Source organism: Pelodiscus sinensis, chromosome 16, assembly GCF_049634645.1.
Source record: "Pelodiscus sinensis isolate JC-2024 chromosome 16, ASM4963464v1, whole genome shotgun sequence".
NCBI lineage: Eukaryota > Metazoa > Chordata > Testudines > Trionychidae > Pelodiscus > Pelodiscus sinensis.
The window spans coordinates 41,163,042-41,178,285 of NC_134726.1; the positions used below are offsets into that span (position 1 = coordinate 41,163,042).

Here is a 15,244-nt window from a genome sequence, read left to right on the forward strand (position 1 = left end):
CAGTTCTACTGCTCTGCGATTGTCCAGCTCTCCAGCAGAGCGACCAAGCCCCTGAACTGGTCTGCCCAAGCTGGGCATGCCGCCATGGCCACCTTTCCTCGGCAGGGTGTGTTGAGGTGGACGGGGGTTGGGTTATGACCTGATGCTGCTGTGATCTGAGCGTTGGCTTTACAGTAGGGACTAGACCGTGAGATTGGAGGGCACGGCTGGGCTCCATTATAAAACCCACGGCAGCACGGCTCAGAGCGCCGCAGACTCGGCCTTGCAAGGCTCATGCTAGTGCTAAAACCTCTGTGCAGCCAAGTGGGCTCTCGCGTGCCCCATTCCCAGGGCTCAGGCCCCCCACTGCAGCCTGAGCCCAGTGTCGACATGGCAGGTTCGAGCCCAGCTGAGCTCTGAGGCTCCCTGCCTCGGGTTTCACGTGGCGGGTGGATGTACCTAGACGGGCTCTGACCAGTTCTGTAGATGGTGCCTGGGATGAACAGGATCCACCCGGCAGTGCGGGGTCCGACATTCCCGCTCGTGTTCAGGGCTCTGACTTTCACCTGGGGAAGTTTATATCCAGCTTTGGCACTGGGGTTTGGCCCAGCAATCCGGCTTTCCCAGCAGGCAAGGCGCTTCTGACTTGTGCACAGCACTCATGCCCACGCACAGAGCCATGCAAGTGGTGTATTTGGCCAATGGCTAGGGGACTTCCACCAGAGGGATCAGGGCAAAGGGCTTCCTGCAATCTCCCCGAGGGTCGCTAGGGTGCTTTCTGCCCTGTGCTGTAGGAAGAGGACAGAGGGAGTCTATGGGTGGACTGTGACCATATGCTTTAGAATTGGCCGCAGAACCTTTTGCGAGCTGCTTATGCTCATTATTTTAGAGTGAAAAATGTTTCTCTGGAGTGTGGAGCTTGACAAAAACCACCAACTCCCCCTTGCTTGGGAAGTTAGCTCCCTTGTCCCTCCCCCGCATCCCAGGCCACGGGCTGCCTCGTCCTCACCTACTCCTGGAGCCCAGTGCTGCCCCAGGGAGGTGCTAAGGACCCTTTGTCCATGGAGCAGCCTTGCACAGTAAGCTCTGTGTCCCCGGGTTTCCTTATGGAAAGGGCGATGGACAGAAGGCCCAGATTGCGGTCAGACTGTGCTGTCGACCCTCCTGCCATGGCAATGCCACCAGCTGGACTCCCAAGGAGGGGACGTGCCGGACCCCAGCGCCAGAGGGCTGTGCCGCAGGCCAGTCACAGAGCCCATGGAAACGGCTTCTGGACGTAGCAAGCGTGGCACCTTTCCACCCCTCTGTCCTTGACCTCTCCTTGCTCTGGCATCTTTAGCCAGAAGTGGCACTGCCGGGCGAGAACTGACTAACCCGGCTGCTTCGCCCTCAGAGAGTCCCGAAATGCGATGGCTGGTGCTGCTGCTCGCCCTGGCGCTGCTCGCCGTCCCGGTCACCGTGTTCCTGACCATGCACCAGAGGTGAGGGCGCGCTGCTCAGCATCTGCTCTGGCTGGCTGTGACCCCGCCCGCTGCCATTGGTACCCGCCCTGGTGCCCGGTCCCCTCCTGCTGAACAGGACGGGGCTGTGCTTGGGCTCAGAACCCCGCTGCCTGGGGCCATGGCCTGTCTGAGGCACTCTGCCCCCTGGTGGAGCTCACGTGGCCCGGCCCGATCGTGGGGCACGGCTAATTCGTTCACACAGACCCGGCCTGGCGCGTGGGAGCAGAGCCCCGGCCAAGCTGCTGTGATCTCCAGACTCTGGCTGGGTGAAGGAAGCACCTGGGATTTGTAGCCACGGGAGGGCTCGAGGGGGCCCGGGCCTGGGAGACCACGGGGAGTGGGAGGCAAGGACCACAAAGTTCCGGGGCAGAAGCTGGGACAAGCCTGGGGCCTGAGCATTTCGGGAGGGGGGATGCTAAGCATTATGGGAGGAAGGGCTCCAAGCGCCCAGCCTGCAGGCCACACGCGTCGAAGGCCTGGCCCACCCCGAGCGATAGAAGGGCGAGGGCAGATCCATCCATCTTCTTAGCAGAGCCCCTCCAGCTTGTGCCTGCAGCACATGCCGGGCACTGAACGCTTGCTCTTCTCTTCTGTTCCAGCGTTTGGAAGAAGCTGGGGGTTTTCATCCCCAACCCTGCTCACTTTTTCAGACCGCTGTACGTGGTGCACAACGGAGACTTCAAGGTACGCACGGGGCGACTGGCCGTGGGCTCAGGGAAATGGCCCCGCTCCTGCACGCAGGCTGGGGCTTTCCAGAGGAAGCAGTGGGAGGAAGAGAGTGTCAAGTGACATTTGGGCACTGGTTTGACTTCCCCAGTGTGTCTGCCTGCGGCAAGAGCAGCCTGCTGGCCAGCTCGGGGCTGTAGAGACAGGAATTGGGGCGTTGTTAGCACCCTGCTTTCAGTTTCCAGGCTTCAGGTTTCTTGGCCACGTTGTTATTTTGCCCCCTTGTGGTGCTTTTTACAGCAGAGACAGCAGATTCGCTCACAGCACCGGGGAAGCTGCAGCAGCTCCCTGCAGCCCCTACCTGCTGCTTTGGATTTAGGGCGCTAGGTTTGTGCTGCCCTGGAATGTGGCTCGTGTGTTGCTTACAGCAATGGGGAACCGTCCACCTAAACGGGATGTTACATGGTACAGCCAGGGCACCGTCAGCCAAGCGCTTTGCTGTATTCCCATGTGAGTGCTGGCCGGCCACCAGGACCATTCTCATCCCACAGGCCTCGGCTTATGCCTGGAGGCCAGCGTTAGCCTGCGCAGTCCCCTCCTTCCCAGAGATCTTTTACAGCCCAGAGCAGTTGTAGCTATCAGCCTGGAGACATGCTTAGACCTGGAAGGAGTAAATAAACCAACCCAGTAACATTCATCAGGCTGCAATGTCTCTGAATTAGGCGTCTGCCCCCTGAAGTCAGTAACTATATCTAGTTACCCTGACTCTCTTCTCACTTAAATCAGCCAGATGGTTTATTAGATGATGAGCTTTCGTGGGCCAGACCGTTTTGATCTGAGGAAGTGGGTCTGGCCCACGAAAGCTCATCATCTAATAAACCATCTTGTTAGTCTTTAAAGTGCTACATTGTCCTGCATTTTGCTTCAGCTACCCCAGACTAACACGGCTACATCTCTATCATTAAATCAGCCAAGCACTCCAGTCATCTGAAGCATTGGGCTGTGCCCACAAAAGCTCATGATCCCATCGACAGGTTTTGTTAGTCTGTAAAGTGCTACCAGCCCATCAGTTGTTTTGTAAGTTTATCCTGTTACAGACCAACTCGGCCCCCTCTGAAGCTTTTGCTTTAGTTCTTAACTTTTCCCTCCCTGGCTTGCGAAGAGCAGGGTTCTTGGTGACAATTCTGATGGGTTTTCAAATGAGGGGAGAAGACCGTGAACCCCAGTGTGATGGCAGTGCACGGCCCGGGGCCCTGCCATGCAATGGATGCATGAAGATAATGCCAATGTCCACATGCAGATTTCACGGTTTCTCGTTTTCGGGCAGTTTCCTGTTGTTAAAGCAGCTCTCATCAGACACACTTCACGAGTTGCCGCTTGTTTCTGATCCTTCTCTGACCCTTTGGCTACGTCTGTCTGGCTCTTGCGCAAGAGGGTTTGTGCAAAAAGGAGCCATCTACACCACTCATTTTTGCGCAAACGCCTCTTGTGTAAAAACGGCTGCTCATTACTTATGCAAATGAAGCACGGCGATATGCCACGCCACGCTTCATTTGCATATGCTTTTCCGCAAGAAGGCTACGGTATAGATGTAGCCTTTGAGAGACTCACTAGCTGCAGTAGAAACACTAATGTCAAGACTTTAGCCAGATGCCCAGAGAGATCATTGGTTACAAGCATAAATTTCACATCTACTGCTCCTGGGTTCATGCAGAACCAAATCCAAGTGAGCTCCCATGCCAGTGCCCCTTCTGATGGCTGCACCCTTCTTCCATTTTCACCATCCGCACGTCCGCTAAGCCCACCGAGCCCGTTGCTCTCCTCTCACCTCTCTTGCTGTCGAGGAGTTTGAAACACGTTTCCTATGCCTGGAGGAGTCTCCCTGGGGCTGACCAGCCAGGCTTTGCCATCTTGGCGTTCTCCCTGGGGTCGTTCGGCGGCCGCAGCGCAGACAGCTTTGCCTGTACGTGACCCTACCTTTACTGCATAATAACTGAGCCAGTACCCGAGCCCCTAATCCAAACAGCATCTTACTTCCACAGCAAGTCCCCAGTTTGGCACCACAAGACGCTAGCTCAGAATTGCAGAACATGGGCTAGAAGCATGTACTGAAAATACTCTAATTGCCATCCTGTGACTGAATGGTCCGTGTGCACCGGGCACACCATGTACCGTGCTGGTCCCAGCATCTCCAGCAGAATAGGGCAAAGCGAGAAGGTGTTCAGAGACAAAGAAGTCCTTTGATTAGAGACATGAGACTGGAGAGTTGGGTGTAATTAGTGTGGCAGAAACGAAGAAGACAACAAAGTACTGCCAGGCCCAGCAGACAACCACTGCACACACCCATCCACCCCCTTCCGTAGAGCAAGGCCTAGTGGGCGTTCAAGCCCAAGGAAAGGCAGCACACTTCGGAGTGACAAAGGAAGGATTTTGTATGTGAATCGAGCACGTGGCATTCAGGCCCCGAGATATCACTGAGGCCACGGGCTCAGCAGGACTCAGAAAGGCCCCGCAGCGTCCCTGGCTCCCAGCCGTATGTAGGGAAGCTGCACGATACACATTTCTATCTCCTGCTTTAGGCCTAAGCCAGCTCTTGGACAGGGGAGAGAAGAAAACTCCCTCCCAGCAGAGTGCGGCTGCTTCCACCCCTTGCTAACTCCTAGACAGTCTCCTGCCTCCCAGCAGCTGGGCCCCAGGCTTGGCGCTAACTCCCCTATGGGCTTCCCAGGCAACGTGGCGATGTTCTGGGGGCTCAGCGAGTGCAGCCATGCACGCCCTGCCCGGGAAGCAGAGGCGAGGCAGGGTCTGTGCTGACCAGCCACAGAGGCGAGGCAGGTGGGGGGGAGCAGAGGAGCAGCCTTGGGGGAGCTGCGCTTTGCTGGGCACTGCCGGGAAGAAACGGACTTTGGAGACGTTTGCTGGTTTTGTCTCGGTTTGGGCTACATGAGTTTGAACTGCAGTGACTCTTCCACTCTCCTCAGCAGCCCACCCTTGAGCACCCCCTTCCAGAGGCTCTCTGGGCCTTCGGACAGAGGGCGCGGCGTCCTGCTGTGGGGTGGAAAAGGGGCAGCCCTTCTCCACCAGGCCAGGACGGAGGCTGCTCCTTGTGAGGCTGCTGAGAGGGAATGAAAGGCCACTCATTTCTAAGATGAGAAACTTCTGGGAAATTAATAAAGCTGCAGAATAAAGCAGCAGTCGCCCACGCAGTTATCAGCCACAGCACGAACTGCACAGACAAGGGCGCTGCAGAGGATGTGGTGACCTTGCTCACACCTGAGCAGGGACTTTATCACCAGCTGGCAAAACCCAACTTTTCTAGGACAGATTCAGCCACAATCTGACTGCACAAAGCCAGGCAGCTGAGCCCTCTTGCAATGGAGCTGGAAATTCTGCTCAGGCAGAGCAGAGGGAAGAGGCAGGGGAGCCCAATTCTCAGGGGATTGGGTAGAGGCTGTGGGCAGCGAGCGCCAGGGCTTGAGGGTTTACCCCTAGTTTTTTGCTCTCCCCACAGTGGGGCTCAGCCCAGATAGGGGTCAGGCCTGGTTCTTCTCATTATTATTTTTAATTCAAGGAAAATCTGTTGAGTAATTTTTGAGTTATGGAAGAATGAAAAACACGGGCTCCAAAGTGGTGCAGTTTTGAGAGGGTGGTATCCCAGCACCTTAGGCTTTCTCGGCCCATTTAGTCTATCCCAATTCACATATCTGCCCCGCACAGAGCTGTCAGGGTGAAATGTCTCTCCATTCCTGTCTGCGGATGTGCCCGGCAGACTCCACTCCAGACATGGCTGGCAGGGAAAAGTGAGTCCCATCACCAAGAACAGGCAGCACTGTTAGGGCTGGAAGCAGAGGAGATTTGCGTACTCGTTACCTTGCACAGTTCTTGTACTCTGGGTGGAACTGGACCTTGGGAAAAGCAGTGAGAGATGGCAGGCAAGCAGCAGGTACATTCTGCCTGTTGAACTCCAAGAAAAGGGGGTTGCGTGTTTTTTTGTAAACAGCCTTTGCACTGTATGAGCATCTTCCGATTGTTTCCAGCTCACAGGCAGCCGGGGCGAACACTCAGTTCATCAGTATAAACTGGGTGATCACAGCTTGGTGTGCGTGATTTCTGTGCAGAGTGTCAGACAGTACAAGCTGCTTTCCAGACCTGTCCCCCGACATCTCAGACGACTCTGTCAGGCCGAGAGCAGTTTGGGGCAGGGACTGAATTTTTTTAGATGTCTCTGCTGCGCCCAGCAGTTTGGGCCCTACTGCAATGTACAAGATAGATAGTAATTAGTGAGGGCCATTGGGACAATGTCTAGTTTGAGCTGGGGCTTGTCTTCACTCCTGCGCTGGCACCCTGCTGCCGGGGAGCATTCTCCCGCCAACTTAACTTCTCCACCTCCACAAGAAGCAAAAGCTGTGTTGGCGGGAGAGTGTCCCCCACTGACACAGCACAGCGTGGACACCGGACACGTCAATGTAACTTCTGTGGGTTTTTAACACCCCGAGTAACATAAGTTACATGGGCCTTAGTGGTAGTGTAGGCCAACTCCTAGAGTTTCAAAGAGAATTCAAGGGTCCCACCAGGAGTGATGGCTGCAAAATAAAGACAATGAAGTGTTTATTCTTCTTTGGGCCGTGTCCATCGAGCATGAAGGGCTCCCTCTCCAGACAGATGTGTCCGTGGCCCCAGGAGCTTACGAGCTAGAATGGAGATGGATATGACAAATGAGAGCGAGAACAGAGCCAAGGGGGTGCACTGCGGCTGGCAGGCCACACAGAGACTCAGATTATGTACACTCCGAAGGGAACACTGAGACCAGGGCCAGGGTGCAACCAAAGGGCTTTGGGGTGTTCCAGGCAAAGGGGGCATCATGTGTGTGAGAGGCAGACAGAGGCCACTGAGGCTGAGCCGCAGGGTTGGATGCAGCAGGAGGCAGTGTTAGGGGAAAGGGGGGCTGTGTGAGGGGGAGTAAAGGCCCGGCCAGGAGCTTGACCGGATCAGTCAGGGTACAAAGGCAGGGACACACGTGCAAAAGGAAGAGCTAGACAAAACTACCGAGTGAATGAACACAACGAGTAGTCCTAGGCACCATCTGAGGAAGTGGGTTTGGCCCACGAAAGCTCACGATACTCTAGATATTGTGGTTAGTCTCTAAGGGTATGTCTACACTAGCCACCTTAGTTCGAACTAGAGTGGCTAATGTTGTCATTCGAACTTGCAAATGAAGCCCGGGATTTAAATATCCTGGGCTTCATTTGCATGTTCCTGGGCACCACCATTTTTAAATCCCGGTTGTTCGAACTCCCTGCCTGCAGCTCCACATGGCACGAGCTAGGTAGTTCAAATTAAAGCTCCTCATTCGAACTACCATTACTCCTCATGCAGGAGGAGTAACAGTTCATCCGAACTAAGGACTTAGTTCGGATTAATTTCTGACTGCCGTGTGTAGCCGCGAGCAGTCAGTTCGAACTAAGGGGACTTCAGAATGGTGCCCGCCCGGGAACATGCAAATGAAGCCCAGGATATTTAAATCCCGGGCTTCATTTGCAAGTTCGAATGCCTACATTAGCCACCCTAGTTCGAACTAGGGGTCTAGTGTAGACATACCCTAAGGCTATGTCTACACTGCAATCTTTTTCCAGAAAAAGATACGCAAATTGCGAGCCGCAATTTGTGTACCTTTTTCCACTTTTTTTCCGGAAGAGGCTTTTCTGACATTTGGCCTGTCTACACGGTGCCAAATGTGCCCGCTCTTTTGGAAATTGTTCTGAAAAAATGAACACGTTCCCTGGATGCAGCAGAGTTTTTCAGGGCTACCGGAGAAAACTCTATAGTGTACACATAGCCTAAGGTGCTACAGGACCACTCGTTTTTAAAGTTACAGACTAACATGGCTCTCGCTCTGAGACTAAGTGAATTCACTTCCAGCTAATTCTCCTGCAACTACTGGGGCTGGCAATAATGCCTCTGAAATTCTTGCCCTTCCCAGTTGGTTAGAGTCCAATTTCCCTCTGAAAACAATTCAGTTCCTTGGGCTGCCACCAGCCACAGCCGCCTCCCTGTCCTTAGCAATGTGATTCACCAGCACAGGCCATGCCTGAGCATAGTTTTAATAACCTCTCTCCTTGTGTCTCTGCACAGAAATGGGTTGGTGCATCCTGTACCAAAGCAACCCTGGATTTCTTTGAATGGGGAATTGTCCTTCCTGAAGTTCTAGAAGTTTACAGCCAGCACCTTTCCCACCACACTGCATCTGCGGAGCTGAAAGAACTCAATGAAGATCACCTCTCCAGGCCCTGTGTGTCTTGCCTGGCCATGCACAGTCAGGACAGCCAGTCCCATCTGTCCAGTTGGAATAGGAGCAGTGGGACACAGGACCAGTCATATGGCCATCTCTCTATTGACACCGTGACTGTGGCTGACGAATTTACCCCCTGTCACCCACAATGCAGCTGTAACAGTGCTCACAGGGATCATGAGCATCTGGACCAAGCCAACGACGATAGGGAGGACGGCTACCCCAAAGTTAATCTTGACAGTGACAACAGTGAGATTTCCAGCGGGCTGCCTCTGGCTGCCCAGCATGCACAAGATGCCACTGTTGCCTTGGGCTCCAGGTCTGTGCAGCACCCGCGGAGCAGTGCGAGTCGCTCGGTGCACCGCCTGAGGGCAGGGGCACCAGGAGGAGGGATGGGGAGTATTTTAGAGGCCCTTTGCCTGCAACCTGAGCAATGGGATTTAGGAAGTCCAGTTTCTTTGTCTTCTCCAGATGGCGAAAGTGCTTCCTACAGCGATGGCTCTTATGACTTTTTCTCTCCTAACTCACAAACTGGTGATGGGTACCCAGCAATTTGCCTGGATTTAGACACCATTGACAGTGGATTTGTGGACTCAGACTGTGGGAGTCCAACTGAGTGTGAATTTGAGAAGAACAGTCAGACCGATTCAGGCTGTAGTTCTGGATCTGTGGCACTCGGAAATGAAGGCGAGGACTTCCCACGGAGTTATGTCAAGCAGTGGGTCTCCTGTGGCTCTGCCACACCACCCTCAGGGGCGCAGACAAGTGCCTGCTCCTCACCAGTGCCAGGCCTGGGCCCTCATTCAGGAGCCCAGAAAAACTAAGCAGCACAACAGGAACACAACAAAACATGCTGAGTGCAAGCACCCTGTATCTCCTGCAACTCACATCCACCGCTGCACAGAATTTTGCCTTTTTCTACTGCTAGACACCCTGGCTTTGTATCACAGCCAATTTGACATGGTCAACTTTTTGCCAGCTTCCCTGGTCACACTGGTGCACCCTGAGCTTTGGCATGTTGTTTCTTCCACGCAGGAAAAGCAGCTGCACCCTGAGAAGTGACCGTTAGCATGGGGCATGGCCCCAGACATTTTGAAGTCATGTTTATAAAGAGAATGCGAAACTTTCAAGTGACCCTTTCCTGCTTGTCTCACTTGTCCTGAGAGTTTGGTGGCATGGAGAGCTTTTGTAAGCATCACCACCACAACTTTAGCGTGCAAGAAACTGACCAGAACTTCAGTTTCAGGCTAAATTCCAGTCAGACTTGACTGTAGATTCTGCAGACCAGAATCGTACTCCATCCTTCTTTAAACCTCCAACTTAATGTAACAGTTTCTCAGCAGAGTAACATCTTCCAACTCCAGACAAATTCTCGTCACTCTTTAAGCAACATCTTTAAAAATACCTTCTAAGCATGATACTTACAGCTCTGTAGTAGCTTGTAGATTTATGCAAGAAAAGCAGGGACTATGTGTCTGTCCACCTGTCTATGGTGACGCCCCGACCTTGCGCCTCGGGCACTACTGCAGTATAACTGTTCAACTGTGCTAAACCTGGATTGTTCCTGCTTCAGACAGACACGTGCACTGGGATCAGGAAAGCATTTGCTCGGCTGTTGCGTGACTGTGTTAGGTGTTGTTTAGGGTACTGGCATTGCACAGTTAATATGATATTGTTAATGAGTGTAAGGGCCCAGGCCTGGAATCCACGGCATTTCCAGTGTGATTCAATGATTCTGTTCTGTCTGTGATTCCAATAAACTCCCCCCACCCCCATCCCTCCTGTTACCTGGGATTTCTGCCACATCACCAGTTCTAGGCAAAATAAAATAACTTCAGTTTCTGACGGGTGGGGGCTGCAATCGGAAATCTAAGTGTGGGATGGAATGTGGGGGAGCTGAGTTCAGGGTTGTGGGGGGCTCAGGGCAGGCAAGTGGAGGTGGACGTGAAGCCACTGTGTTGCCTGGTCGCCCAAGCACTGGGGTTGGCCAGGGCAGTGGGGACTGTGCAACCCGAGCTCCAGGGCTGGCCGTGGTGGTGGGGACTGGATGTGGCTCCCCCTCTTGACACAGCTCCTCTGACCTCATACCTCTCTATCCCCTATGTGCCCCTCCAGGGCCTCTCTGGCTCCAACTCCCTCTCCACTCCTACAGCTCTGCCCCCTCTTGTTTGCTTGCTTTGGCGGGACGTGGTGCAGCCTCGTGGAGGTGCTGTAGGATGCCCTCAGGAGGGCAGCAGGAGAGTGCACATCCTTGCTCCATCTCTTGCTGCTCAGCTGGAGACTTGTTGGAACAAATAGTCACTTTCAGAGCCTGGGATATTAGACCCTGCTCTGATGCTGACCATGCACAGGCCCCCAGGAGAGGGGCCCACACAGAGATAAGACCCTTAAGATCTGCAGAGAGGAGCTTCCCACTACAGCCCCCTCTGGCACAGCGTCACCAGCTTCAAGTGTCAAAAGTCACACGGGGCCTCAAACTCAGACGAGACTTTTACAGACAATAAATTCCAGGTTCTTATTCCCAGCTGGTTGTGGAGCCCTCAGGCTGCACTTGGTTCACATTTTTCTCCGCAGCCGTGAGGGCTAGACACTTGCCTCTACTTGCCTCGGCATGAAAGTGGAAACTTCTCATGTAATCACGCGACTCCGGGAGCTGGGACTTCGAGACTTGTCGGCTCTCACAGGTAACATCACTCTTGTGCGTGTTGGCGGGAGGCAGCTCCGAAAAGAGACCAGCATGGCTGGGGAGCAGCGCTCCAATCTGGGACCTACTGAGCCTGGGTCTTGCTGGCCCAGCCATGAGAGGGGACTTCCAGGTGTGACCAGCACAGCATGGCTCCTACCTGCTTGGCTGGGGAGAGACACTGCCCATCTCAGTGGAGCGCTGAGGAGGGGTCTAATGAGTCACAAGCATGGCACTGTGTCCTGGAGCTCTCTTGTACCTCCCATCTCACTGCGAATGTGGCTGGTCTTCTGAGCAAAGCAGGCATAGGCTGAGTTCATACTTGGACAGGAGCCATCCGGGGAAAACCTGGGCATCGGGGCGTTAGGGACTGAGAGAGGGGCACCCTAGCCCCAGGGCCTCTGCACAGTGCTAAGGCATGCTGCGCGCAGGTTCCACGTGGAGGAGTGAGGCTGCCCTCTCTTCTGGGTCGGTTTTCCCTGCAATGCTCGCAGGCTTCCCACTGCGATGCAACACAAACCCAGTTGCATTCAGCCTTGCCGCTCCCCTCCAGCTGTTCTGGTTGGAAACAGGAGTCTCCTGCCATGCCTGGTGTGCTCTGGGAAGCAGCTGCCATGTTCCGCTCGAGCTGGGGACTGCACAGAGCTCGTTCACACCGTCGGCTCGTGTTGTCTGGAACTCACTTTGGGTTGCATGCGGCTGATGAGCAGTGACATTCCCTGGTGCAGGACACACAGCACATCAGCCGTGGGGTGGAGCTCAGCTAACTCCCTCAGGGTGCCCTAGAAGGCAGAGAAGCATCACTGCAAGAGCAGGACAGACTGTGGCCACAATTTAAACTGCTCCGAGGTTAAATTCCCACGTGGGGAATAGCCCCACACTTTCTAACATTAATATCAAATGAAACTGGAAGGGGGGTCAGGCTTTTGCAAGAGTCCCATTCAATCACATCATGTAGTGGCAGATGGCTGAATGGTGACGTTTGTAAAGGGCTTATATACCAGTGCAAGAAGTCTAAATCCTAGGAAGGGTGAACTCGAGTGCCTTGTACTGAAGGAGGCTATTGATATAACAGGCATCACAGAAACTTGGTGGAACGAGGACAATCAAGGGGACACACTTATAGCAGGTACAAAATCTATCAGAAGGACAGAGCAGGTCATGCTAATGGGGGAGGAGCACTATATGGCTATGTCTAGACTTCAGAGTTTTTCCAGGATACCTCCACTAACCCGGAAGAACTCTGCTGCATCCAGAGAACACGTCCCCTTCTCCGGAAGAGTTTCCGAAAAAGCAGGTGCATTCTTTCGGCATCCTTGTAATCCTCATTTTATTAGGAATAAGGGATGTTCCAAAAGAGGAGGTTTTTCCGACATTTGGCCTCGTGTAGATGAAAAAACAAGTGGAAAAAGATATGAAAATTGTGGTTCACAATTTGCGTATCTTTTACCCCCAAAAAAGGCAGTGTGGACATAGCCTAAGTGAAAGAGAGTGGGGAATCAAATGCAGTAAAAATCTTGTGTAACCCAAACTGTGTCACAGATCTCTGTGTATAGTAGTTCCATGCTCTAATAGTATGAATATAGCAGGAGGGAATCTATTTCCCCAGGAGAGTGACTGATTGTGAAATGCTAAGGGAGATTAGAGAGGCTATCAAAATAAAAAACTCAGTAAGAATGCGGATTCAATTACCCCTAAATTGACTGGGTCCACGACACTTCTGGATGGGAAGCGGAGATAAAGTTTCTTGACACCTTAAATGGCTGCTTCTTGGCACAGCCGTTTCTAGAATCCACAAAGGGAAAGGCAATTCTTGATTTAGCGCAGGATCCAGTCCCAGAGGTGACTAGAGCTGACGTACAATCAGTGCAGGGGATCTGCCTGGGACTCTGCATCAGGACAGCCAGACTTGGGGCAGCCCAAAGGTCCATCTAGCCCCGTGTCCTGTCTGCCCACAATGAGCAATGCCCGGTGCCCCCAGAAGGAGCAAACAGGGAATCATCCAGTGATCCCTCCCCGTCACCCATTCCCAGCTTCTGACAAACAGAGGCTAAGGACACCCTCCCTGCCCATCCTGCCTAATAGCCATTGCTTGGAAATAGTGACCATAATATAATGAAATGGAACATCCCTGTGGAGGGAAAACCACCTCAGCAGCCCAACACTGTGGCATGGATTTCAGAAAGGGAAACTACAGGAAAATGAGGTTTGTTAAATAGAAATTAAGGTAGAGTGCCAAAAGTGAAATCCCTGCAAGCTGCAGGGAAACCTTTCAAAGACACCATTAGAGAGGCTCAAATGAAATGTATCCCCCAAATTAAAAACACAGAGAACCAGAAAAAGCATCATCTTACCAACCAAGTAAAAGAAGCAGTGAGAGACAACAAGGCATCATTTAAAAAGTGGAAGTTAAATCCTAGTGAGGACGACAGAAAGGCAAATAAAGTTTGTCAAATGAAGCGTAAAAATATTTAACAAAACCTTAAAAAACAACAAATAGGCTAGTAGCACCTTAAAGACTAACAAAACATGTTGATGGTATCACGAGCTTTCGTGGGCACATCTGACGAAGTGGGCTGTGCCCATGAAAGCTCGTGATACCATCAACATGTTTTGTTAGTCTTTAAGATGCTACTCGACTATTTGTTGTTTTTTAAGTTTTTCCTGTTACAGACTAACTTGGCTACTCCACTGAAGCTTTTGTAAAAATATAATTAGGCAGGCCAAAGAGGAATTTGAAGAACAGCTAGCCAAAGTCTCCAAAAGTAACAGCAAAACTTTTTTTACATACATCTAAAGCGGGAAGCCTGCTAAACAACCAGTGGGATCGCTGGGCAATCAAGATACTGAAGGAGCACTCAAGGGTGTTAAGATTATTGTGGAGAATTTAAATGAATTCTTTGCTTTGAGCGTCATGGCTGAGGGAGAATCCCAAACTTGAGTCATTCTTTGTAGGAGACACATCTGAGGAATTGTCCCAGATTGAGCTCTTATTAGAGGAGGGTTTGAAACAAATTGATAAACTAAATGGTATTAAGTCATTTAGACCAGATGGCATTCACCCAAGGGTTCTGAAAGAACTCAAATGTGAGATTGCAGAACTATTAACTGTGGTTTGTAAATGTAAGGGGACTGTTAGCCCCTTACTAAAACTCTGTGGGAGTTTTTGGTTCGCCAGCTCCCAGTATCAAAAGGGGAAGGGTCCGTGAGAAATCAGGGCCCTGAGACTGACAGACCCCAGAGACAATGGAAAGCAGCCAACACTTCAGCTCGGCCTGATTGACAGGTTGAACAGGCCAGTGAGGAAAGCAAGAGGCCAGGCCCCGTCCTCCCGGTGAGCTGGGACTCTCTGAGCAAGGAGAGAGCTGAGAGACAGCTAAGAGGAGTGCAAGCTGTGCTGAGGGGCAGTCCTGCAGCAACAGAGCCAGGCACACACAGCCCAAGGGGTCCAAGCTGTGCTGAGGGGCAGTCCTGCAGCAACAGAGCCAGGCACACACAGCCCAAGGGGTCCAAGCTGTGCCGAGGGGCAGTCCTGCAGCAACAGAGCCAGGCACACACAGCCCAAGGGGTCCAAGCTGTGCTGAGGGGCAGTCCTGCAGCGACAGAGCCAGGCACACACAGCCCAAGGGGTCCAAGCTGTGCTAAGGGGCAGTCCTGCAGCGACAGGGCCAGACACACACAGCCCAAGGTGTGCAAGCTGTGCTGAGGGGCAGTCCTGCAGCGACAGAGCCAGGCACACACAGCCCAAGGAGTGCAAGCTGTGCTGAGGGGCAGTCCTGCAGCGACAGAGCCAGGCACACACAGCCCAAGGGGTCCAAGCTGTGCTGAGGGGCAGTCCTGCAGCGACAGAGCCAGGCACACACAGCCCAAGGTGTGCAAGCTGTGCCGAGGGGCAGTCCTGCAGCGACAGAGCCAGGCACACACAGCCCAAGGAGTGCAAGCTGTGCTGAGGGGCAGTCCTGCAGCAACAGAACCAGGCACACACAGCCCAAGGAGCGCAGACCCTGTGTTGAGCAGCAGACTGGCAGTGCTCAGAGAGCCAAACGGGACAGAGAAGCAACGCAAGGAGCTGGAGACTGGCAAAGCAGCACAGCCTGCAGCTGGGTGTGGTGAGCATCTGGGACC

The 15,244-nt window shown here is 53.0% G+C and overlaps 1 protein-coding gene across 5 annotated transcripts in view; it reads left to right on the forward strand.

The window, feature by feature from the left end:
• The window catches only part of IL21R (interleukin 21 receptor), a 47,763-nt gene extending 34,317 nt beyond the window's left edge, over positions 1–13,446 (forward strand). For 3 of the 5 annotated variants that reach the window (XM_075899961.1, XM_075899960.1, XM_075899959.1), the window contains 3 exons: positions 1,373–1,460; positions 2,081–2,165; positions 8,280–13,441. In XM_075899961.1, the coding sequence (XP_075756076.1) occupies positions 1,373–1,460; positions 2,081–2,165; positions 8,280–9,260 (1,154 nt within the window). In that variant the 3' untranslated portion in view covers positions 9,261–13,441. Of the gene's footprint in view, positions 1–1,372; positions 1,461–2,080; positions 2,166–8,279 lie in introns of all 5 variants that reach the window. The other 2 variants (XM_075899963.1, XM_075899962.1) reach the window with 2 other exon arrangements.
• Positions 13,447–15,244: the final 1,798 nt, after the last annotated feature.